Consider the following 23,709-nt stretch of genomic DNA (forward strand, 5'->3'; position numbering starts at 1 on the left):
CTCCCACTGAGTAACTACTGACTGAATCAAATATGTGGTCTTGCAGGTAAGTTTGTAGGGGAAAATAAGAAGTAACAAAAAGAATATTGAAAGTGAGAGGATCCTTAGATGGGTGAAGCATCTCTGCAGGATATGAGGAACATTTCAAGAGGTATAAACCAACCATTTACCCAGATTGCTTACCTAAAATAAACAGCACATCTTAAATGTGGCTTTAAAGGAATGGTAACCCTTCAGTTGACATACCAATGGACAATTTCAGGAGATGCTTTAACCAAGGTGGGTCACATACACTGAAAAGTGCATTCTCAGGAGTGGGCAGACTCAAATTACAGCACAAAAAAAAAAAAAAAAAGAAAGCAACTCATGCTCAGGACTGCTCACATCGCTTGCAAAGGAAGCGGTATTTGTTCCTATTCTCCTCCTTTGTTGTCAACATGGAGTAGACAGTGAATTAAATGCTTTATTTTGATCATGTTTTCTCCACAATGCTGTGGTTTACTGAAGCAAAAGTTGAATATAGGCACATCTGTACTATCACTACCATGACTTAATGGCCTGTGTTGAATTAGTGTTTGATTTTTGATGCTTCATATTACTCCACTTTGGGGGGATGACAGTTATAACCACTGTATGCAGCTGCAGTCTTTGATGCTATCACGCAGAGTTTGCAAAAGAGAAGCACCAACATTGAAGAAGGTATGAAAATGCATTGGAACTATACCAGAGAGTAATGCAAGCCTGGCAGGAACTATTATGGGTATCACTGCTAGTATCACCAGGGATATATGCGAAAGTCTAGCAAGGACTTTAATTCAGTCACAGGACCAAATTTTATGGTTTTGCCAGGCAGTAGGGCAGAGATTCACTTTGCATCACTTTAGAAGTGTCAAAGGACCTAGAATAAGTACACATGTGATTCATATCCTCGAAGGCATCTTTACATGCAAGGCAGTGTAACATGATTTTACACTGAAGTTGGTAGTGCAGCATAAAATCCTGCTAACTATAAGATATTGTAGTTTCACCTGTACATAGCCAGCTGAGATGAACTCCAGGTGTAATGTTAGGGCTGACCTCAACCAGCTACATCAAGGTATCTAATACCTGCTGATTGTCTCCACAAGGATTTTTTATTTAGACAGATACCTCACCATAGTAATCTTGATGTAAAACAAACCTCTTTTTTTTTTTTTTTTTATTTTTAGTGAGGACAGAACCTTTAACAAAAATGAGAAAACATGCATGTTTAAAAAGTTAGGTGTGTACAGCACAGTCCAAATGTAAATGAGATCATCTAGCTCAGTTGATTTGAGCTGTGCAGAATAACACAAAACCTAAATTTCTCCTTTTGTGTTTTAAAAGATTTCCAAGAGCAGCAAAATTTACAGGAGAAAATACCATACAAATTTGCTTCACATATAGAAAAAGTAATACAATTTTTTTTTCTTGTGTTTGCAAGATTGCATCTTCTGGTGCAAGATTTAATGCACTTTGTGAAAGTTATTATGCCGTGGCTTATAAACTTCATCTGGATGTGATAGCAGTTCAAATTTCATGACAGCATGCTAACTTATCTTTGCTATTGAAAAAACTAATGAGGTGGTAAATAGTTGCAGAGCGATGTTACATGCAGGGATATGCAGATTTTGCGAGTTCCTCATTATCTGTGTAACTGTATACATGTAAAAGTAATGAAAGCCCAAAACAGGCAGCAAAAGTTTAAGGCTTTAAAACTGGAATAGAATTGTGTTAGTGTTTTCGAACAGAAATATACTATTAAAGCAATCTCAGAAAAAGCCCCTTGATATTTCACCTAGGGCTTTCTGCCAGATCTAAGGTCTCATCAGCAACACAGGTAAAGATTGCAATTAAACTAACATAGCAAATTTATTCTTGTGCTGGTTTTATTCTAGGCAATGGCATAATGCTAAGCAGCCTTAAGGATTCTCTTTGTTGTGTGGCCTGTGGCTTTTAATTGAAGGTGCTATCACAGCATCTCTATCAGACTCCAAATGTTATGAGCAGTAGCAAGAAGTAGCACACAGTGCAAAGGGCTCTCCTGATCCTCAACTATCTTTACTGTAGACAGAAGGAAGCAAGATATAACACTCTTCAGGAGCTAGAGGATTCCCAAAATGAACTTCAAGAGTACTGAATACAAGCTAGGCTTGTATTCAGCACTAGGACATGAAAATGTTAAAAAATACCAAGTGCAAGCTAGTGAATACAAAATGTTTTTTAATGTGGTCACCACCAATCCAAAGAATGAAAGTTCTGAAATCAGGAATTACTTCTGTGACATATTTATGACAGATAAAAATCATAAATGGCAACAAGAAGTACTTTGTCTGCAACTGATATGCACCATCTATGAAACCATTCTGCTGAAAAGTGCTCAGCATGCTGCTTTAAAAAAGCAGACTCAAGGATCACTGGCATTCTGTATATTTGTATTGCTTAGGGCCAGATATATTGACTCCCTCAGTTCTAGTTAACAACGAGAAGAAGGTGTCCCAGACAACATCTCTGCAAATCCACAGTGATGAAGGTAGGCCCTATTTTCTCCTCTGCCAAACTTTCAGCTTGGTTTTGCAACCCAAATGTAGTATACAACTGAGATACAGAGGGAAAATGTGTGTTTCACGTTGCAGGAATGGATTTTCTTCTCAGATTTGCATTAATAACTATAATTTACTCTGATTCTTTAAAATCTGCTGGAATAAGTCAAAGCATGTATCTATCTAGTTTAGATGTGTTTTACTTCCCATATTATGCTTCTATCCATATATACTTCCAAATGCTTCAGACCTTTGAATCTTAATGAAGCCAGTGGGTTCATTAGAAGTATTTACCTACAGCAGTGTGTGGTTATAAGTTTGGTGTGCTACAGCAGATCATACACAAATGTGCCACTTCTCTACTGTGATAGTATTCCTGTGAGGGGAAATCTCAGCTTTCTAGTATGTGTGTACAAGTGCTCAGAGAATGAAAGATGAGATTAAAAAGAGAAATAAGAAAGGACAATGACAGTTTCTCATAAAAGAAAAAGATGTTTAAGTATCAGCCAAGTAACTATGATTTTTTATATAATTTATAGTGGAAGCCTGAAGACTAAAATACTCCACAAGCCATTAGTTTCTTGGTACTCTGTGACAGATTAAAATATTTCTTAATCAACTGTTAAAGCACAGAAGGTGGCCAAAGCCTAGATTTGAGCAAAGATGAGTAATAGAGAAATCCAGGGACATTCAGCAGGTATGCTATCAATAGACACATCACAAAACCACAGAAGTGTATCAGTTTCTTAAATACCTTGAAAAACACCTACCATTTGACAATTTTTTAGCCAGAATTTGAAAAACCTTATTAAGAAAAAAAGGTTCTGATTTGTAATCAGGAGAAGCAGATTAAAGATGACAAAAAAAAAAAAAAGGCAAAAAAGAAAAAAATAAACCACAAAATTATTAGGAGATACAAATTACTTGCTGAAGGTCTGGGACCACTTCTTTTCCTGGAAGCACTCTAAAAGCCTACACAGCCCACCCAGAAGTGGTCACGCTCTACCGGTTAAGTATTACAAACTGCATGAGGTTTGTTGCAATGTTATTAATTCCATAGCTAAGAACAAAGCAAAAGTAAGTGTATTTATTTAAATCTCATTCATACAATATATTTTCATCTCATTTACATGAGATTGACATTCACACAATTCATACCACTAGTCACCTACAGCTTAATTGTCCACCTGAACTGTACCATTACTCTCAAAAAGATAGTCATCAGAAGTCGAACCAAACAGGATCAGAGTGAACCAAGGGTAGTTTCCCTTCACTATATCCATGTTTCTCATCTAATTACACAGTATAGACAAGCATTGCCATTTTCCAGTTTGAGGAATAAAAAAGGGGTTGTAAAATAAAAATAAAATGCCAATCAGTAGCAGATCACCTATCTTGCTCGTTTCATTTTGTATTTCTCCTGATTGACAACCTGGTGCTCTTGTAGCATACAAAGGTAAAAAAAAAAAAAAACAGGCATTCATTTCAAACTGAAATGTTTGACAGATGTTACAGCTGCCTGAAACATAACTGATGAAATTTCAAGTAGGAAAGTCCATGTCCTGTACAGGGGAGACATTAAATTTCAACAGGCAAGGTTTACTGTCCTTAGACAGATGCAGATTTCTTCTCCTTTTTTTTACTTATCTGGCAGCTGTTAAAAATATGGGCGATGACTATCGCTTTGCTATTGGTGCACAGACTACCTCCTGCTGCTCTGGATGCCGCAGACTTCAGCGGGATTTGTGTTTCAGGGTACTGTTGTCACAAGCTGAAGGCAATTTCAAATTCTCTCACTGGTAACACTAGCACTTCACTGATATTTTGACCTGCATTTCTGCAATGGTGAAAGTAAAATAATCTGACAAGTGACTGAAAATTCATGCTGCTAGAGACACATATCTAAACCAGAGAGGTAAAAGAAGCATTTTTACAGTATAATGTGAATGGCTAGATACGATGGAGGGTAGAGACCAGAAGTTTCCAACTTCATTTTTTCCCTATTCACTTACACAGAATGAGGTATAGAGGAGCATGCAGCACCAAGGAAAAACAGAAATACTCAAAACAGTAGCAAAGCAAAAAAACCCGGTGCTTCATTGCACCATCTTCCTAAAATAGCTGCACAAATGGTCAGATAATGATTTATCAAGAAGTAGTAAGTCTTTCTGCTGATTCAGGAGCCTTTGAATTTGAGCCATAATCTAAAGAAGACTTTCCCAAAGGCAACTATGCACATTATACATTTTCGTATGCATATATACTACTCAAATAACACCTTTACTTAAAGAAATACACACTCTTAAACCCCTTCTCTTGACCTCAGTAAGAAAACTGGACTGGATCATGCTTTTCACTGGTAAAGTGAAGATTATGGATCACACTGGATCATCCTCTTCACTGGTGTGGGATGCATCTCACCCAACTGTATCCATCAGCTTTGGCAATCAGTTTAAACCAGCATATTTTCTTTAGGGTGCTGTAAATCATGAACCCAGGAAGCAGATTAGAACTGACAGGATGAATCCCACCCTAGTGTCAAGAGAAGCATAATCAGGTATTCTGTGCACAGGTGCTACCAGCTAAGTATACTGTTGGAAATTGTATAAATTATATTTTCTGTGAACATCATTTCCAGAAATTAGACTGGATCCGCAGTCAGAAGTTGGGCACCTGAAGGAACCATAATGTTCAGATATATTCATTATGTGCTACAAAGAGAGGGACTGGCATAACATCAGTACTGCTAACACCTACTCCACTGAATGGAAAGCTACTAAAACCAGATGTTAAATATCAATTCCTCTCAGGCTTTGAATCTTATTCTACACAGGAAGGAGGTGATTTCTTTAATTAAAATTCATGAGTCTGCACCCTTTTCTGGAGCTCCTGCACCCCTTCCTGTAAAACCAAGCTTATGTTAAAACTTTCTTCCAAAAAATACTGGTAAGGAGAATGTAGAGGCTCACATAAACCTCAGTGTTGAAAGCATTTTGTCATGAAGTTCAATAGCAAATCCTGTATTTCTCTTAAGGAATATGAATGAATAATCCCTATAGTAACCTGATACATAGGTCATATATAGAAACACATGTTTCCTATAGATTCCTTTATACCAGAAACACAATTGCCTCTATAACCTTATGTGTTTTGAAGGAGCACAGATTATGAGACAGGTATTTACATTTATTGAGTTTAGCCATTTAAGAGAGAGATTACTACTAGCTACCAATCAGCAAGAGGCTGTATGTAATGTTGGCAAATATCATTCACAAATGAAACATGGTCTTCCTCTTATTCCCCCCCCCGCCCCCATGTTTTAAAGGCTATATGACCCTATCAGGCATAGGCTAAAATAGCTCATTTGATCAAAAATATTGTACAGGCAGTTATTTAACAATTTTTAACAACCGAGAAAACCAATCACAGAATTTCCTTACTAATAACACATGAAAGCCTAGGAGTTACTAAGATTATCCTACAAAATTACAAATAAAAGTAGTTGTATCTAAGAATTTGGTTGGAAGGAATGAAGGAGAATGGGTGAGTATCAGTTTGAGGCTACTAAGTACTTTACAAGCCAATATCAATAGCAATTCTCTTTCAGCTATCAGCCAATGAGAATATCTGGTTTAATTTTTTTAGAGTGGGGAGAGGTTGCTGTTTTAAAATGCTACCTAGATCTTGCTTCTGCAAACGTAGGAGGAGAAACAAACGAAAGAAGAAAAATCTGACAGCTGATCCTCTGTATTTTATCAAATTCATCTCAGAATAAAATTATCTGTAATTCACTTGACTCCAAATTAACTTTACATATTTTTAGATTTTGGAAATACTATCTCAACATTATCCTATTACTCTGATGAAGCAGTTAACATCAGGAAGAGCTGCATATGGTGTAAATCAGATTTACTATGGTTTAGATTTAGCTTCAAATACTACTCTAAAAAACGGCTTCTTATATTTCTCTTGTAGCAAGAAGTGTGTTTATTCCAGAACGACTTTCAAATAACAATATTAATATTTGTGCACAAAAAAATCAGTGTGGCATTTACAAAAGAAATGGCAAAACTACACATCAGCTCATAGAAAACTAGAGACACTACACACCAACAAATCCTGACAAACGCTGAATTACACAATTTTCCCTCTGTGCAACAGAAGATGCAAAACAACCTATACCAATACTTTAAAACAAATCTCCTTACACTTCACTAACTGCAAAAGAAACAAGAAAAAACAAAGAATGGGTAACTTTTGAGACTGGTACAATTTAGACACCATAGTACATCTACAAATCAGATATTTAACCAACTTTCTCTGTATTATCATGCATGATTCATGATACTCACAAGAACTGAAAACTAAATTGATAAAGCAGGCCAAATCTTTCAATCATTTGAAAGCCCAGATTTTTTTAGTAAGATCAGTATGACTTTAATATCAAACTTATCTGAATCCTTTAGTACTAGAAATAATCTACAAATGTTTTGTATGGCTACAACAGTGTTGCTATGCAAAACAATCATCTCATTTATTTATTTATTTGAAGTTTTCGTAATTGCAGGACCAATGTAATAGCGTCGTAGTACCAATTTAAGGTGTGTTTTGTCAGATATGACTAGTTCTGCTTCCAGAGAGTGTTTATAGCTCAGTAGAACACAACCCACTACAAAAAAAAATAGCGCAAGTATTTTAGAAGGAAATTCTTTTGTATGAAATTTTAGTTATAAAAGAACTGTTAAGACGATACGTATTTTGCATCTAGACACGCCTTTAAAATCTCAGTTAGACAAGAAGCTAAAGCCTCTTATGTTGTAAATGTCTTGCTAAAAGACACCAATGGAAATGAACAGAAGCAGCCCCTTCACCCCATACTTCAGTAAAATATTATAGGATCCATTCATTTCTTATGTACAGCCTGGGAAATCTTTTTTCAGTCAACGGAGTGTCATCTCATGTAAACCAGAAATGAACTGATTAAATGTCCACATCAGTCTGTTGGGATAAATCTCTTTACATACCTTTCACCACGGGCTAGAAAGTCAAAGCAATAATAAAAGAAAAAAAGTAACACACGACTTTGTGTTTGGTTTTCCTTCAGCAAAGACTCGAAAATTATAGAACACATGTGAGATGGCTGTACTTGAGTAGCAACTGAGACAACTTCTCAGGATAGATTTTAGAGATAACCATGATATTTTGTGGGAGAAGTGATAACAAAATTCAGGTATCACCTGTAATTCCTGTTTGATCTTTCATAACATGGTATGTCCATTTTGTCAGTTATATTCTGTATGTCCAGTGCAATTAAATGGCAGTGCAAGAAGGTACAGAATATCCTGAAATAAATGACACTTGAACTCAGGTATTCTTGAACTGAATTTCCTAGATGAGGATTGGTCCATTAGGTATTATGCATCTGCCCTTGTACAGAATATGTATAAATGAGCAGTTCTACTGCAAAACCAAGAATCCTAAAATTGATGAAGCGTTCTTACTTACAACTTGAAACCTGCATTTCAGACAGGTAGAGTGTGCCCGTTAAAGAGCTGCTGAATGTAAATGGGTCACAGTTTTTGTATCTTTAACATCTGTTGTTTATACCCAAGAAAGCACATCAGGGGCAAGAAAATTAATTCCCCAATTGCTGTCAACCAAGTTAGGGAACAGCAATAAACAGCTTACTGTAAGCCTCTAGCTACAATAAAATTGCTGTCAATAAAGTGTGGCTGATACACTTTTGGTGCTAGAAGAATAGATTCTTTGGAAGTGAAAATCTGAAATGGAAACTAAAAACATCCTCCCTTGTTTCTACATACAAAAAAAGCATTATCACAAAATTCCAATAGCCTTAAACTCTCAAGATCCAGTTCTCACTCCTGTGTGTGGCACAAATTTATTAGCCTTTTTGAAACTTTGGCTTTGCACATTCAGGACAGAATGTGATTCTGATAAAAATCTTTTGCATGGGAAACATTTAAAGAGAAATGAAGCTTGCTAAGCTTTCACTATCTGTATCTGTAGACACAAAATGTTCCCTAATCTAGTTTAGCATTTCTCCTGTCACAATTGAAAGCAGTATTATAGCTTAGGGTTATATTCAGATTTCCATTATAACCCCCAGTTTTCACATGCTCTTAACTTTCTGAAAAATTCTTCTTTTCAGCTGAAATTTTCCATGCTTGGTCTCAGCTCAAAGATGAATTTCTTTAGACAGTTGAGCAAAATATGTTAACCTATTTTTCAGTTACACAAGAATAGAAAAATACACTGTACATTTTCACCATTGCTAATATTTTAGTATAGGTATATAAATATACAGAACTAGAAAACAGCTGGATTTCACATGCAGAGGTTTTTCCGGGTGACCAGTTCTCACCCAAAACTAATATCCATGCTAATATATAAAACAAATTAAGCATAAAAACGAAACAACAGTGTTTTGTTTTTTTTCTTAACCTACTAAGTGGTAAAACAAGGCCACTAAAAATAATACCACACACTGAATTACGGAATGCTATGGTTACAGGATTTTAATATTTGCAGGTGGCGTAGGCTCTGCATTGCTGTTCCAATGCAGATTTCCATCGATTTACGCACCTTGAAATTGCCACTCTCAGTCTATCAAATTAAGAGACATTAATGTTTTCAGCTTGTCTTTTCTCTTACATAAACCCCAAAATTATAAATTTAAAAACTACAGAGTAGGACAACATCAATTATGTTTGCCACAGAAAGCTTAAGTGATCTGCATTGATCAGTGGGAGCCAGCTACTTGTTCCTTGATCAGGCAAGAAGTCCACTGACTGAAAAAAGAGTAAAGCAAGCTCCACAGAGGTCATGTTATTATGATTAAAAATATACCTTAGTATGGAACGCATTTAATGTGTCAGTCAAGCCCCAAATCTTTTAATTTCTGACATCAGAGCACAGAAGAGGACAGTGTTAATATATATTTAGCTTTCCTGAATCTACTAGAACTGTGCACATCTCCCAAATTTATAAGCTATCATCTTGATTCAGAAAAGTGCTTAAGAGTGTGCTTATGGTTGTCTTTCTTGAAGACAACACCTGAAGTCATTTGGACTTTAAGGATCTGCTTCAGTCCCACCACTTTAAAGTTAAGCACATGCCTAAATGCTATTTGATTAGGAATGAAGACTGAAGGTTTTGCTTGTAACTCATACTGATACTTTCTCTGTGTGTGTGTGTTACTTGTTTACTGCTGTACTTTGATTAAATGAAGTTGTTAAAATTTAACACTGGGATAACCACAGTAAATTGGGCCTAATTTCTTCTATCATTTAATCCATTGTTAATCTAATGACATTGAGTCAGAATTTTTTGTCTGTTTATTTGCTTTTTATAAAAGGTCTTTCACACAGAAGAATACAACATGTTGTCTTCTACTGTATTTCTATGTAGCTGTTTGGTGTAGTGACTTACTAATTTGAAATGAATTTTAAAGTTCAATCAAATACTGAAAAGAACACTGATTGAGAAGCCTGCATAGATTTCAGTATTCTTTATGAGTCATAACACTGATTTTGGAAGCTTAGCTATACAAGCTGGTGGTATGCAACATCCTTTCCATACTCCTAATTATGTGAATTAGCATTTAGAACAATCCCAAATTCAAGTATTCAAAAATGCTCTTTTCAGAGCATCCACCAGGTTTACTGCAAGATAGGCACTTGAAGACGACTTTGGTTTTTATGCTGGGTACTTGTGAAACATCAGCCTGTGCAATTCAAAGTGACATACAAAGACTTAACCACAGAATTTCCACTAAATTTATAGACAATTGCACAGAAATTGCCCAGCAAAAAAAAAAAAAAAACACAACAGAAAAAAATCGCCTAAAACCACCCAACTAAGAAATCTGTATTGACGTATCTATTTGTGAATTCTAAAAGCTTTTTGACTTAAGACCCAGTTCTTAACAGATATCTAGGACCAACCTCCCACTAAAAGTAACGGGATTCTGCTTGAATGAAGTCCAAATGTTGACTTAGGTCTCAGCTCTCTATTAGTATTAATGTATCTGCAAGATACATTGCATGTGTATTTACCTTGGACTGAAAGAAACTGCAAGCAAAAATGGAGGATGCTAGTATTTCTCAGATATATGTTAACCCTGTTTCTTCTTTCCCTATCTCAACATCCTCCTCAATTCCCTCACCCTTTGCAAAACACATAAAGAAAACTTGTGGAATATACAGGTAACTTAATTCAACTTTAACATTAAATACAGAGAAATTAATTACACTAAATCTCAAGAAAACAGTACAGTAGCACAGAACTAATAAACATCTCTTCCTAAAGGAATTTTCAGAAATGTTTTTCAGACACTATGGCACTAGCAAACACTACTATTCAATAAGATTTTTAAGTCTGAATACTTTGTTTAAAGCCATACACTATCACAAATCTAACCCCAAAACACTTATGAAAGCATATTTAACTCCTCTGATAACTGAATATTAGCTAAAATGCAACCTAATTTCAGGAATTACAGACAGAATAATAAGAAGGCTGCTAATGACTACTACCATTGCTGGCTATACTCCTCCAGCCAAAAGTGACAAGAGGGCTGAAAAATGTTATGTCCTGTAACTCTCCTCACTGGGTGGGTGAAGGACATTATCTCCTTTCCCCATGGAATAAAAATACAGAAGCTCAGTTAAGATAAGTGTCTGCCTAAGAAAAAGTTGTATTTTCAGTAACATGCAAGTTTTTGCAGGGAGTGCTTCAAATCACATGAGTATCTGCTGACTTCAAAAAGAATTCTATAAAACTTCAGTGGAATTTGAATCAGGTCCATATACAGGTATGTTGACTGACACTATTATTAAACTGAAGCCATGTACTATTATTAAACTGAAACCATGTACATGTTAATGTAATTAACACAGGTAAAACTGAGAATACTATTAGTATTTTTTGTTCAGCTTTCCTTCCTTCTTCTTCTCCCCCGCCCCCCCCCCCCCCCCCCCATTCAATTGCACTGCGTGGAATTTATACATTCTGCCAGGTAAATAATTTTTTGGGTCTTAACTGCCTGTAAATGTTGTGGGGGATTAAGTTTGAGATTCCTAAATACAGTTTGGAAAGCTAATTAAAGCTTTCAGAACAGAAAAGGAAAGTGTGGGTTGTGGGTGTTAACTAAAACTGGGAAGAAAGCTTCATCTGATTATTCACAGGTTATGCAGAGCTCTTCTATAAATTTGTTGGGTTTTCTTTTTAAATTGGTTCTTTTTTTTTAACTTATGCTGACAGTATGTGTAAGCTACTGTGCAACAGCCTGAAAATGGCTCTGGGATTCTACCCTTAAAATCTTTAGAAAGGTTAAGGTTTCATGAGAATCTACTGCAATGTTTCCAGTGTCTCACTGTAAGTACGAGTTGTTTTAGAGCAGTTACTTTAGAAGAACTGCCTTAAAAGTGCTTGTTTTATTCTTAGCATCTTGTTAGTGTGACACCTTACACACAACCCAAAGTCAAGACACAGTTCTGGGAACGGACATTCATCTCAGATAAGGCTAATGCAACAGCAACAGGATGACTTTACCCTAAACTTGGATACTGTCAAATTCCTTTTGCAAAGACAAGCCTAAATGCATCTCACTCGATTCTCTAGGATTCATATCCCTAATAAATTCAGACAAATCACAGTCACTTGGAGAATACAGTGCCAGGGGAATATGAACGTGGCTCCTAACACCTACGAAGTCAGTGCAAGCCAAAGCGAAGTGCTGAGGATGCTGCCTTGCAAACACACAAACTTAACTACTGGCCGCTCTAGTGCAACTCTCATTAAATAACAGGCTCTTTGGCTGTAATATTGGCTTGATCCTTCTTTTTCCTTCCTTTCACTTACTTCCCCTTCCATCCCCCATTCCCCAGCTACTGCAGGGCTGGCACTGGGCCAGCGCCGGCGACGTGGTACCTCAGCGCCATCTACAGGCTGAGCCGGCAGGACGACCCAGCGCCAAGCGACAAGCACCAACAAAATAAATTAGACAGCACCGCGTTTAAATCTTTATTAGCAAGGAATTATTAGACCTAAGGAGAAGGGAAAAAAAAAAAAAAAGACACCTAATATTGGATTTGGTCGAAATATGAGTTTCTCAGCCTCCTAATCCCTCTTCACATGGTGTATTTCACAGTTTAAAACAAAATATGACAGATCGTTTACGCATTACGGAGAAAATATTTACAATGTGCTTTTTTTTGTTTCCTGCATAATTCAGATGTATTCAGAGAATGCATTATTTTCAAAAGTATGCTTTGGCCATTTTTTAAAATATGCAACAAACTGTCTATGCGATACCAACTTTCATCTATTACAACAAAATCATTTTGAACACAAAACAGAGGAAGACTTCTGTATGGCTTAGTTATATCCTACCAACAAACCACGTGCTTCACAGATGAAGTAGCTTGGAGATTTGGCTGTCTTTGTTAAGGGTAAAAAATATTTAACCCCTTTAGTAACACTAACTTAGGAAGATTCCAAAGCAGCATGAACTGTGAAAGAAACTCAAGCCAACTCACTTTGAAATTTGAAACTGAAGGTACATATCCCTTCAATCTTGAAACACTCAGATTTTCTGACTGAAATTTAGCATATAAGGAAGCCGTTTTTCTTCTTCAATAGCTTTTACATTTGGACAGTCATATATTGGGGAGAAAAAAAAAAGTCTTTTTTATTTTTCAGTTTTGTATAAGCACATGTATGTGCACATGCATAATAGTCCTTTTACAACCAGTATTCTTCAAAACCCAAAGTATCAGAGGCATTGCATAAATGCATGGTTAAGCCCCAGGTAAATGATAAAGGGGTCGATTTTTTTTGGTTGTTTGATTTTGTTGGGCTTTTTTTGTTCCCCCCATGACGTAACTAAGTGAAATTAAACTGCAACAAACAACAAACAAACCACAACACGGGGGCACTTTTAATACTGGTTGATTGGGCACTTGTATGCAGTACTTATAGACCAGTAAAAGTGCTCGTTTACCTGTCTGGTGTGTAAGGGGCCCTTTGTCTTGAAGCCTCCTTGGGAACTGCACTCTGAGGCACTGAAGTGATCTGAACTAGTGGAAGAGCGTTTGGAAAGGGTGTCACAACCACCAACAAAGGTGTTGTCCAACGGGAGTTCCTGAATCACATGGTGCTTTTTCACTGAAACTGGAGTGTCAGGTTTGAGATGAAAAGCAGACTGTGGAGAGGCAGATTTGTAATGCTTGGCAAGATCGGGACTGTTAGGCTTAAAGGTTGTTGGTGGTGCTGTGCCCCAATCAAATCTTCCTATACTTTGCTCCTCCAGCTCCGCTGGAAGGCTTATTGTCCCATTGATAGGTTCATGTACTGCATCATCAGGTTTGGACTCCTCAATGGTCACAAAGTTCAAAAGAGAGCTCTTTGGAGATTTCCTTTTCTTCCTTTTCTTTTTCTTGTTTTGCTTGTTCTCCTGATTGGGAGACATCCACTCAGCACCTTGCTTGCTCCTCTGGGCGGCTTTGAATCTGGATGCATGGCGACAGCGAACAAGAACAGTGACAAATATCACCACTATGACAACCATGGCACCCGCCACAATGGCAATCATGATTGTGAGATAGTCCTCATTTTGGTAGGGTTGGCTACTGTCCCCTATATTCCGGTCCAAAGGTGTTTCCATAGTCCTGCGTATCAAGTCATAAATATAAGATGCATTTCCAGCAGTATCATTTACGTACAAGAACACAAGCACAAGAGTATGCAGGGATTTGGGATAACCCAAATCACTTATGTTGACAACTAAGCGATGCAGCCCCACATCATTAGGAGTCGGTTTTTCTTCCAGAGTGATATTACCTGTCACTGGATCAATCCGAAACAAACCCTTGTTATTTCCACTTACAATTGTGTATTTAAGCTCAGCGTTCATGCCAGTGTCTATATCCACAGCAAAGACTTCAGCTACCACAGATCCTGGAATTGCTGAGAGTGGCACTAGCTTAAAAGAAGTGTTAGAAGGTGGGTAGATGACAACAGGGCTGTTATCGTTAACATCCATGACATTTATGGTTACTTTTGCTGTAGAAGAGCGAGGAGGTTGCCCTCCATCCACTGCCTTAACATCAAAAGTGTAGGAGCTCTGCTGTTCTCGATCAAAGGAAACATTGGACTTTATAACTCCAGAGTATGGATCCAGCACAAAGTTTTCATTGTCATTCAGGATGGAAAGGGTCACTGCTTTATTTTCCCCAGCATCTGCATCAGTCACTGTGATCACCCCCACTGTGCTGTACTTTGGTAAGTTCTCTGATACAAAAAACTGGAAGTGGTTATGAGTAAATTTGGGACTGTTGTCATTTTCGTCCAACACAGTAACAATTACGGCTGCTTGACTCTGCAAAGGAGGGGTGCCATTGTCTCGGGCTGTAACAGTGAAAATGAAACGCTCCTGCTCTTCTCTGTCAAAAACTCTGGAGGCTGTCAAAACTCCTGTCTTTCGATCCAGATCAAAAAAGGAGGCATTAGGGCCAAGCTGATACACAATGTCTGCATTTTTCCCACTGTCTTCATCTGTGGCACTAATAGTTGTTAAGTATAGACCACGCCGATTGTTTTCAGAAACTGACAACTCAATTACAGGCTGGCTGAAAATAGGAGGATTGTCATTTTCATCCTCCAGTTTAACTCTTACCAGGGCAGTCTGGTTCAAACTGGGTTTGCCAGAATCAGAAGCAACAATTTTAAAGCTGAATTCTTTGGTGCCCTCATAGTCCAACAAGGAAGAGGTCTCTAATAAGTACTGGTTGTCGTAAACCGCCTTCAAGTGGAAGGGGACCTCTCTCTCAATGAAACAGATCACTTTGCCGTTCACATCAGTGTCCTTATCTGAAACTGTAATTAGGGCAATCTTTGTATTGATGGGATCTTTCTCAGATAAGTACACTGTGCCATTGATGGGACTTATTATGTACCTGAGGTCTATGTTAGGAGGGTTATCATTTACATCTGTGACATTGATGGTAACAGTGGCCCGGGCTGGTGTAGAGCTACCATCACTAGCCAGCACTGTCACTTTGTGAATAGCAGTCTCTTCTCGATCTAAGGACCTCTGAACTGTAATCAGCCCTGTGGTGTTGTTTAAAGCAAAAAATCTTTTGGTTGCAGGGGCGACTTGGGCACCAAAAATGTATCTGATTTCTGCATTGCTTCCTATATCTGCATCAGTAGCATGAAGCTGAATTACAGAGGTACCTACAGGGGCATTCTCTGGTATGTGAACCTCTACTTGACTCTCTTTAAACACCGGCCTGTTATCATTGACATCACTTACTGTGACTTGCAGGATGGCTGTGCTGGATTTCTGAGGGGTACCTCCATCTTCCACTTTGATTTTCATCACGTAGGTGTCCTTTTGCTCTCTGTCCAAGTTCTGCTGCACAATCAGCTGAGGCCATTTCTCTCCTTCTGGAGTTTCTACAATATCCAGTCCAAACACACTCTGCCCATTTAACAACTCATAGTGCTGCACACCGTTGAAACCTGTGTCAGGATCTGTTGCTGACGGGATTGGAAAGCGACTGTTGATCAGAGTGTTTTCTGGGATGGAAATATTGATGACAGGAGATGGAAACATAGGTGCATTGTCATTAGTATCCTTTACAATGATTTTTATTTTGATCAGCCTAAAAAAGTCATTGGGGAGAATCACCACTTCAAGTTCAAAGAAACACTCATTTTCGTCTGCATATGAAGCTCCAGCACAAAGTTTTTCTCTGTCTATTCTATTAGATGTCGTAAAGATTTCCCCAGTGTTACTGGACACTTTGACCAAAGGCGCATCCCCTGCTTTAGACACCAGTCTGTAGACAAGGCTGGCACTGGTCCCCGTGGCAGCATTGATATGAGAAATGTTCAGGTCCTTTGGTATGTTCCCTATGGGTATGTTTTCAGGCAGCTCCTCTCTAATAGTGTAAATAAGTTCTTGAGCTATAGCAGAATCCAGCCTCAAACAGGCAATCAAAGCAGCCAACAGGTAAAAATTTCTCAGGTCCATGATAATGTTTTTATTCTCTTTGCCCGGATTTTAGGACTTAAAGGTTTCCAGAGAAGAATGATGCGCAATTTGCAAGAGAAGGCATGCATGGACTGCAGGATGCATTACATCTCATTTCTTATTTGGAGACAGCACTGTCAACACAACCACACAGAACAGCATTATTGGTTTTTTATGAATGACAAATCCACAATCTCAAACTAATATTGTTTTTGCAATGCACACTTGCAGCAGTACATTTTCCTACTTCTCCCTTTTACAAGCAAACCCTCCGGACAAATGCACCAATATCCCGTCTGCTGCATTTGCACAGAGTGAGGACGGAAATGACTACTTGCAGTTTTGAGGGTATCTACTGTTTTGACACGTACTTTCTGAATAATTTCTTGGCACACCGTGTAATCCATAAATGTGCATTCCCCTCTACCCACCTCCACCCAGTCATTTGGTGCAAGTGAAAAATCTTCCCACAATACTTCTGGATTTTAACTGCTATGTCAGTTGCCAAATGTAATTTGTTGTTTGCTTCCACACGTATTTTTTAGCTTTTACTAACCAGATTTTTCTCTGCTTCTTGTGTCTTGCATCCCTCTCTATAGCTATCATACTGGGAAATAACCACCCGGACATGCTGCTGCTGCAGCAGTCGTCACTGGCTACTTCATATCCCTGTTAACTGATGAGACAATAACAGGACTTACAGTTTCTTACACTCTCAGCTCAGTGTTTCCCCTCCAGATGTTGGATACTTCTCTTTCTGTTTAATAACCTTAAACTTTATTTGGTTGTTTTTAAACACAGTCTAAATAAGGAGGCTGGAAATTCCAAATGTAACTTAGGAGCAGCCAGCATGCTTACAGATGGGGGGGGGGGGATGGAGGGGATGGATTATCTTCTCTGATGATGAGAGGAAGAAAAAGGTGCAGCCTTCCCCATTGACACTGATCTCCCTTCAGGATGTTATTAGCAGCTGCCACACATAAATACTGCAGACTAATAATGCACATGAAGGAATAAAAAAAATATATTAAAAAAAAAAAAAAGAAAAAAGAGAAAGCAACACACAGACTTCTGCTTGCATGCTGTGCTAACCACGAATTATCTGGGTGCAAGGCTGCCAGCACCTACAGCTCGGCGGAACCGGGCAGCCCTTAAGCACTAATCTTATCTGCATTAAGCTGCACGGTGCCCGTGATTACTTCCAGCAGAGTGATGCAGGTAGGGATGCAGAGACAGCGAGTAGGTGAGATTTTGCCACCAACATCAACTGAATAGGAAACACTGATCCTTTCCCTAGATAAATATACTGCGAGGTGGCTTTTTCTCTTTCTTTAAATGAAATGCAGTACAGTGTATGGGTAACTTTGCACTTACGTTGGTCGTCTACCTTTGAGGATCTGCTGCGGCTAAGCAGTGATCTGTTCCAGCAGATACAGCACAATGCATCTGGTAAACCACCAGTTTTGGAGAAATTAGCAGCTGCCAAACGCTTCCTCCTCGAGATATGTGTTGCTTCGGGGTGGCAAAGCAGCAACTCCAGGGAACAAATTCCCAGTTCTGCCGTCAGTCATCCTCTCCACATTTTATTCCCGTTAAACGACGATCCTTTGGGTGTTAAACGCGCACGTAACTACCCAAACAAACAGCGAGAGGAAAAAAAGGGAAAAAAAAAAAAAAAAGAATCCGGTGCACTTCTTTAGACGGGGGGTATTTTCCACTCTGCACTGCACGCAATTCCCATACCCCTCTCAGTAGAGCAAGAGGCAGCTACGTGAAGCGTGCAACTTCTTACTGGAAATGACAGGAGTTGGTCTGGCGGTGGTTCTCTTCTCCCTCTTTATCTCTAGGGCGATAGTTGCCCAGGAATTCAGAAAAAAAAAATATATATAAAAAAATGAAATCCTAATAGGTTGTTGCTCTAGTGACGGGAGGAAGCGAGGCACTCTCCCACCGCCGCCTCCTCTGTCTCCTCCCTCCCAGCCTCTCTCCCTCCCCCCCTGCCACACGCTCTCTCGTCTCTCTGAGCCGAAATTCTTGATATAACTCTCAATAAGCCCAGAGGGAGGGTGTGACCAACACCGGAACGCCCCTCCCGCCGCACCCCATTGGCCCGTACTGCCAAGGGCGGGGCATGGGCGGAACGCGGCCCTGCCATTGGCAGCAGGGCACGTCGCTCCCCTGGGCGGCTGGGGGTTGGCGTGCAGCCGGGAGGCGCGGCGATCCGCGGAAGGGTGCGGGGGGGTGTGCGGAGTCGCGCCGCGGAGACTGAGGACGGGGAAAAGCGGGAGGGTGTACGCGGAGGCGGGCGTGGAGTTGGTGTAGCGGCGATCCGGCGGGAGGGAGCTCCGCGGTCGGGGGCGCAGCGCGGCGGACCACGGGGGAAGGGTGGAAGGGTTTAAGGGGAGCGCACCAGGGTCCGGTGCCACCCCGGTGGGCTCAAAGGGTCGTCGAGCTTGAGAGTCCCGCTAGGAGTGCCCGGGAAGTAAGGGTTTGATGCAGGTTGGGGTTGGTGGTGGGGGTTTTGGAGGGATTTGCGTGTGATCTGGGGCGTGCTGGGTCCCCATTTCGTGGGGGAGCGGGGCCGTAGCAGACCTATGGTGTCCGCGCGGTGTCCGCGCAGCCTCCGCAGCGTGGCGCAGGCCCACCGCCCGGCGCCGCGCAGGCCCGGAGGAAATACTGTGTCCCGGCCCTCCTCCGCGCGGTGCGAGCTTGTGTTTAATACATGGCTTTTCATTTATAATTAACAAGACTCTGACTCCAGCCCCGTCTCGGCGCCCATTTACGGCCGCACACCTTTCTACTTCCCCTTCCCGAAGGGTCAGCCGAGTTACGTGCTGAAGGAGGGGGTGAGCTGCTCTGCTGGTTTGGGGTTTGTCTGCTTAAACGTTGAATGGGGAAACATTCTGCCTCCGGTTTGATAAATAATAAAAGTGATCGTTTCGCCTTCCCCATAAATGACACAGGTAAATTGCCCAGCTAGCCACAAAGAAGCATCACACACCTGGAAGACAGTGTAATAAAATGCAAATGTATTGCGATATGAGTGACCTCAAAAGTGTGACAAGAAGATGATGATTATAGTGCATTATATCTAGTGCATTATATGTAGTGCCTTTTTCAACATTTTCTGAAGCATGAATGAACCTTCGTTTGACTGTGTTTTTAATGGCTAGCTTTTCTCAGCTTGAACTTCCGAGCTGCATGACACAGTACTTACCCAATTCAATATGCCCAGGTACGTGGCCACGCTGGTTGCTGCTTTCAAATATACATGCGTACAAAAACCAAAGATAAGATTGGCATTTGACTTTTTCTGTACGCGGCACTATATCCAGATAATATACACATTTTCAGCCAATTGCATTGGCCAAGTAAAAAAACCCCGAGTTTCTACTGTCAAGATTTTATGTTTTCAGAGGCAGGCTTCTACCTTCAGACTCCTATATGCGTCTGCACATACAACACGCTGTTAACTGGTGGTGGAAACTGCTTGTTATCTGTCAGAGGTCAGTAATTTGCATGGCTTGGTATTGTGAGGTACACACTGATAAATGTACATATCCTCGCTAGTCAAGCAGATGCAGATGCTGTATGTGCAAAACATCGCACATCCTGTAATCCTACGATGTGTAAAGATTAAACACTTAGTTTTGCTGTGCTTTGTATTTGTGTCCAAAAGACTCCTGTTACAGACACACATAGAAAAATTGATCCTGGTTTTGATGACATCAAGTAATGGTAGCAAACAGAATTGCTATTATTGAATCTAATAATAGTTCAAGAAAAATGTTCATTATGTAATACAGGAAGGATGGCTAGAGCCCCAGCATTGAAAGTCATGCAAGTGACATGAAGGAGCAACCTTATTACCAAACCACTTAGGAAAAGAATTCTGTGAATGAATTAAGCATGCAATTCTTTTTGTCTTTTAAAATCCAAAGCAGAACAGCCATTAATAACAAAGATAATTAGAACTACTAGCATTCTGTGTAATGCAGACTGCTTCTGAAATATGGCATGTTTATGTATGCGTTAATAATGCACACATTTTTCCTGACACTAGTCGTATCACAGCAGTATGGCATCACAGACGTTTTATAGCCTCATTCTAGTAACATCCCAGACATACAGCATTCTTATTCTAATCACACCATAGTCATTTCAATGTCACATTGTAGTCACATCACATAGCCTGGTAATAATTATTTAACTTTATTGCTAAGCTGAATAGTTTTCTGTTTGCTCAGGGATGACTTTAACTTGTAGTCAGAACTGATTAGCACATGCTCATAAATGAGCCCTTCCCATGTGCACAGGGTCAGCCTCATGAAAAACTAGCAAGAGGGAAAAAAAGTGAAATTCCAGTGAACTAGCGGCTGTTGGATTTAAACCCAACACAGTCACAACAGTAGCATATTTTTGCATTTTTCTGAAGTTGTTTTAGAAAGCCAAAGATGTGTACGTGTGGATCTGCATGTTAATGTTTATGTACTTGCTATAAAGTGCTGTAGTTCTTTAACTGATCATACATTATTAACCTTATGGAAGAGGAGGTCTTCAGACCATAGTATTTGCACAGCAGATTGTAAAATAGAGGCCCAGAGTATCAAAGGGGCTACAACTGTCAGAACTGCTTCTGGTAGTGGGAGAAAATTAATAGAAAGGGCTGGGGTTTTGAGGAGGAGTTGGAATAACCCAGTGCCACATTACCCTGCCCCTGAAATGCGAGGAACTGCTCTGGAACATTTCCCATATTCACTTGAGTAGCAATGTTTTATCCTCCAGTAAATGTTTACTCCCTCACTTTTACATTTGAGAAAACTGCAGTATTTGAGGTTGTGCTTTCCTCAAATGCAGCTATATACCATTATTTATACAGTTCCTTAATAGTCTTCTTTACCATGATGTATTAGGCTTTCATCTGCATATAAGAACACTGGACTCCTAATCACATCATAACCTATTAAAAGGACTTCTGTATTATAGCATATTAACTATTCATTCACATCATTGCTTGTTATCTTTGCCTCCATATTATTATGTATCAAATTCTTTTCCATATCATATTTGATTCAAATTCTAGCATGCTAGAAACTGACTCCAATTATTCTGTACTAGCTATAGTCAAATTGCACTAAATGGAATTGCTTACATTGTATCATACTGGGTACAGGCTCACACAATACATTATACATGAAACTGATTCACATTATGCTTAGCTAACTAAAGACTTTAATCTTGAAGTGTTGAGCATAAAATGCTGTCATTCTTCACTGAACTGGCTCTGGTCACTTGATCATTTTGTACCTGGGATTGCCTCTTACAGGCTGTTATTATTAAAGCAAAATGGCTTTTCCTCTCCTGCAGTTCTACCACTTTCTATGGAGAGCTGATTCATATGCTAATGAGTGAGCTCTTTTACTTCATGCCATCGCACTGCAATGCTGGAACCTGACCTATGGTGCACCTCTCACATCTACTCTTTGGTCCAGCATAGTGAAAAAATGCTTTATAAACATTTGCTTGTGTGTTCAAATAGCAGGTTATATGCTAGCTATTTAGCAGTCCTTCATATTATCCATGGAGGCCTTGTGTCTTAAATGTTGCTTAAATCATTAGCAAATACAGCCTTGGTCCTATTTCCTGTAGGAAATACTCAAGGACAAATTGCCGGTTCTGCTGAGATCTTTAGGTTGTTCCTGATGTTACTGTCCCCGTGAAGAGAAGAGTTCTGGAGTTCAGTGTGGCAGGTAAGAAGTGAGGACTGTCCCTGTTACAGATAGTATTTAATCTATGAAGTAGTCCACCTCCCCGGGACAGACGTTTGCTCTGCTCAGACTAGCACTGGCGTTGCTCTGTCCTTGACTCAGGCTTCTACCACAAGTCAGTCTCAGGGTAACCTCAGAAAAATCCACTTAAGAGAAGTACTGGGCCAAAAAAATATGCTTATCCCCCTCTTAATCCCCCAAACTTCAGGTATTCTATGAATACAAGAGACGAGAACATCACAAAGGTGGGATCAGCATACAAAGAGGATTGTGGAGCTTATGTTTTCTGTATATCCTTGCAAGCATGTTTGTCCTTACAAGCATTCTGCTTTTGTCTGGATTTTATCCACCTAATAGTTTGGATTTCAGGAGCTTGCTTCAGAGTTTTCTTCTTCTCTTGGGTGTAGCGATTGAACCTGAAGTCTTTATTTACATGAGTAGTTAAATGAAGTCAATAAAAATATTTTGAGTAATGTAAACCATACATAACTACAGCATTTCAAAAAGCCAGGTAATTGAATTATAAATGATATTTATTTAATATATTCATAATTTCAAAATATATTTGTTTTTCAGAATGGTTATGAGAGCTCTAGCAAAGGAAAAACACTTAAGCAAACAGTTCTGGACTATATATTAATCTCCACTCTTAAATAAACAGCAATAGCTAAGTCAGTTAATGATGAATAATTTAAGCAAGTCGAGCTGCTGAGATGGGCCAATAGTTGCAGAATCAGGCCCTTTTAATGTGTCTTTCTTTAGGAAAACAATCTCAGTCCCTGGATAATCAAATCAGAAACAGGGCAGGTGATGACCTTCATTCCATTTGAATGGCAGAACTAAATTTAACTGGATTTTCCTTTTTTTTTTTTTTTTTTGCTGTGGTCTGACAAAGATTGCAAATGTCAGTTCATGGTCTGAAGGGTCTACAAGTGCACAAGCTGAAAACTGGCATTTTGCAGTGCCACTGTTTGATCCTTGTCACTGCACAGTACAGCAAGGTGCCGAACTCCCATTAATTATTGCTGTTTATGTAAAGGTACAGATTAACTTACAGACTTGAATAGTTAGCTTGAAACTGGGGCTTTTTTCTCCCTCACAGGGCTTTAGTTAGTATTTAGTAAAACAATGAAAATCAATTTGGATATGGCAAAAAGAGAATAATAAACAAGTGCCATTTAAAATGCAATTATCAGACCACTTAAAAGAGATGTAATTGCATGTGGCACAAAAAGAAAAAAACGTTACATTCTTTGCTACCCTTATTTATTATGATGAAAGTAACTGATGAATCAGAATATAGGGGCAGATTCCAACCACT

General features: G+C 39.2%; 1 protein-coding gene across 3 annotated transcripts in view; it reads right to left on the minus strand.

Moving 5' to 3' along the window:
- PCDH9 (protocadherin 9) overlaps positions 1-18,705 on the minus strand; it is a 704,101-nt gene extending 685,396 nt beyond the window's left edge. For 2 of the 3 annotated variants that reach the window (XM_062636868.1, XM_062636867.1), the window contains exons 1-2: positions 17,995-18,705; positions 13,585-16,754 (exon numbers count right to left, since the gene is read on the minus strand). In XM_062636868.1, the coding sequence (XP_062492852.1) occupies positions 13,585-16,620 (3,036 nt within the window). In that variant the 5' untranslated portion in view covers positions 16,621-16,754; positions 17,995-18,705. The remainder of the gene's footprint in view (positions 1-13,584; positions 16,755-17,994) is intronic. The other variant, XM_062636869.1, reaches the window with a different exon arrangement.
- Positions 18,706-23,709: the final 5,004 nt, after the last annotated feature.

This window comes from Pezoporus occidentalis, unplaced genomic scaffold (assembly GCF_034315485.1).
Source record: "Pezoporus occidentalis ecotype Australia unplaced genomic scaffold, CSIRO_AGI_Poc_V1 ctg5, whole genome shotgun sequence".
In the NCBI taxonomy this organism is placed as follows: domain Eukaryota; kingdom Metazoa; phylum Chordata; class Aves; order Psittaciformes; family Psittacidae; genus Pezoporus; species Pezoporus occidentalis.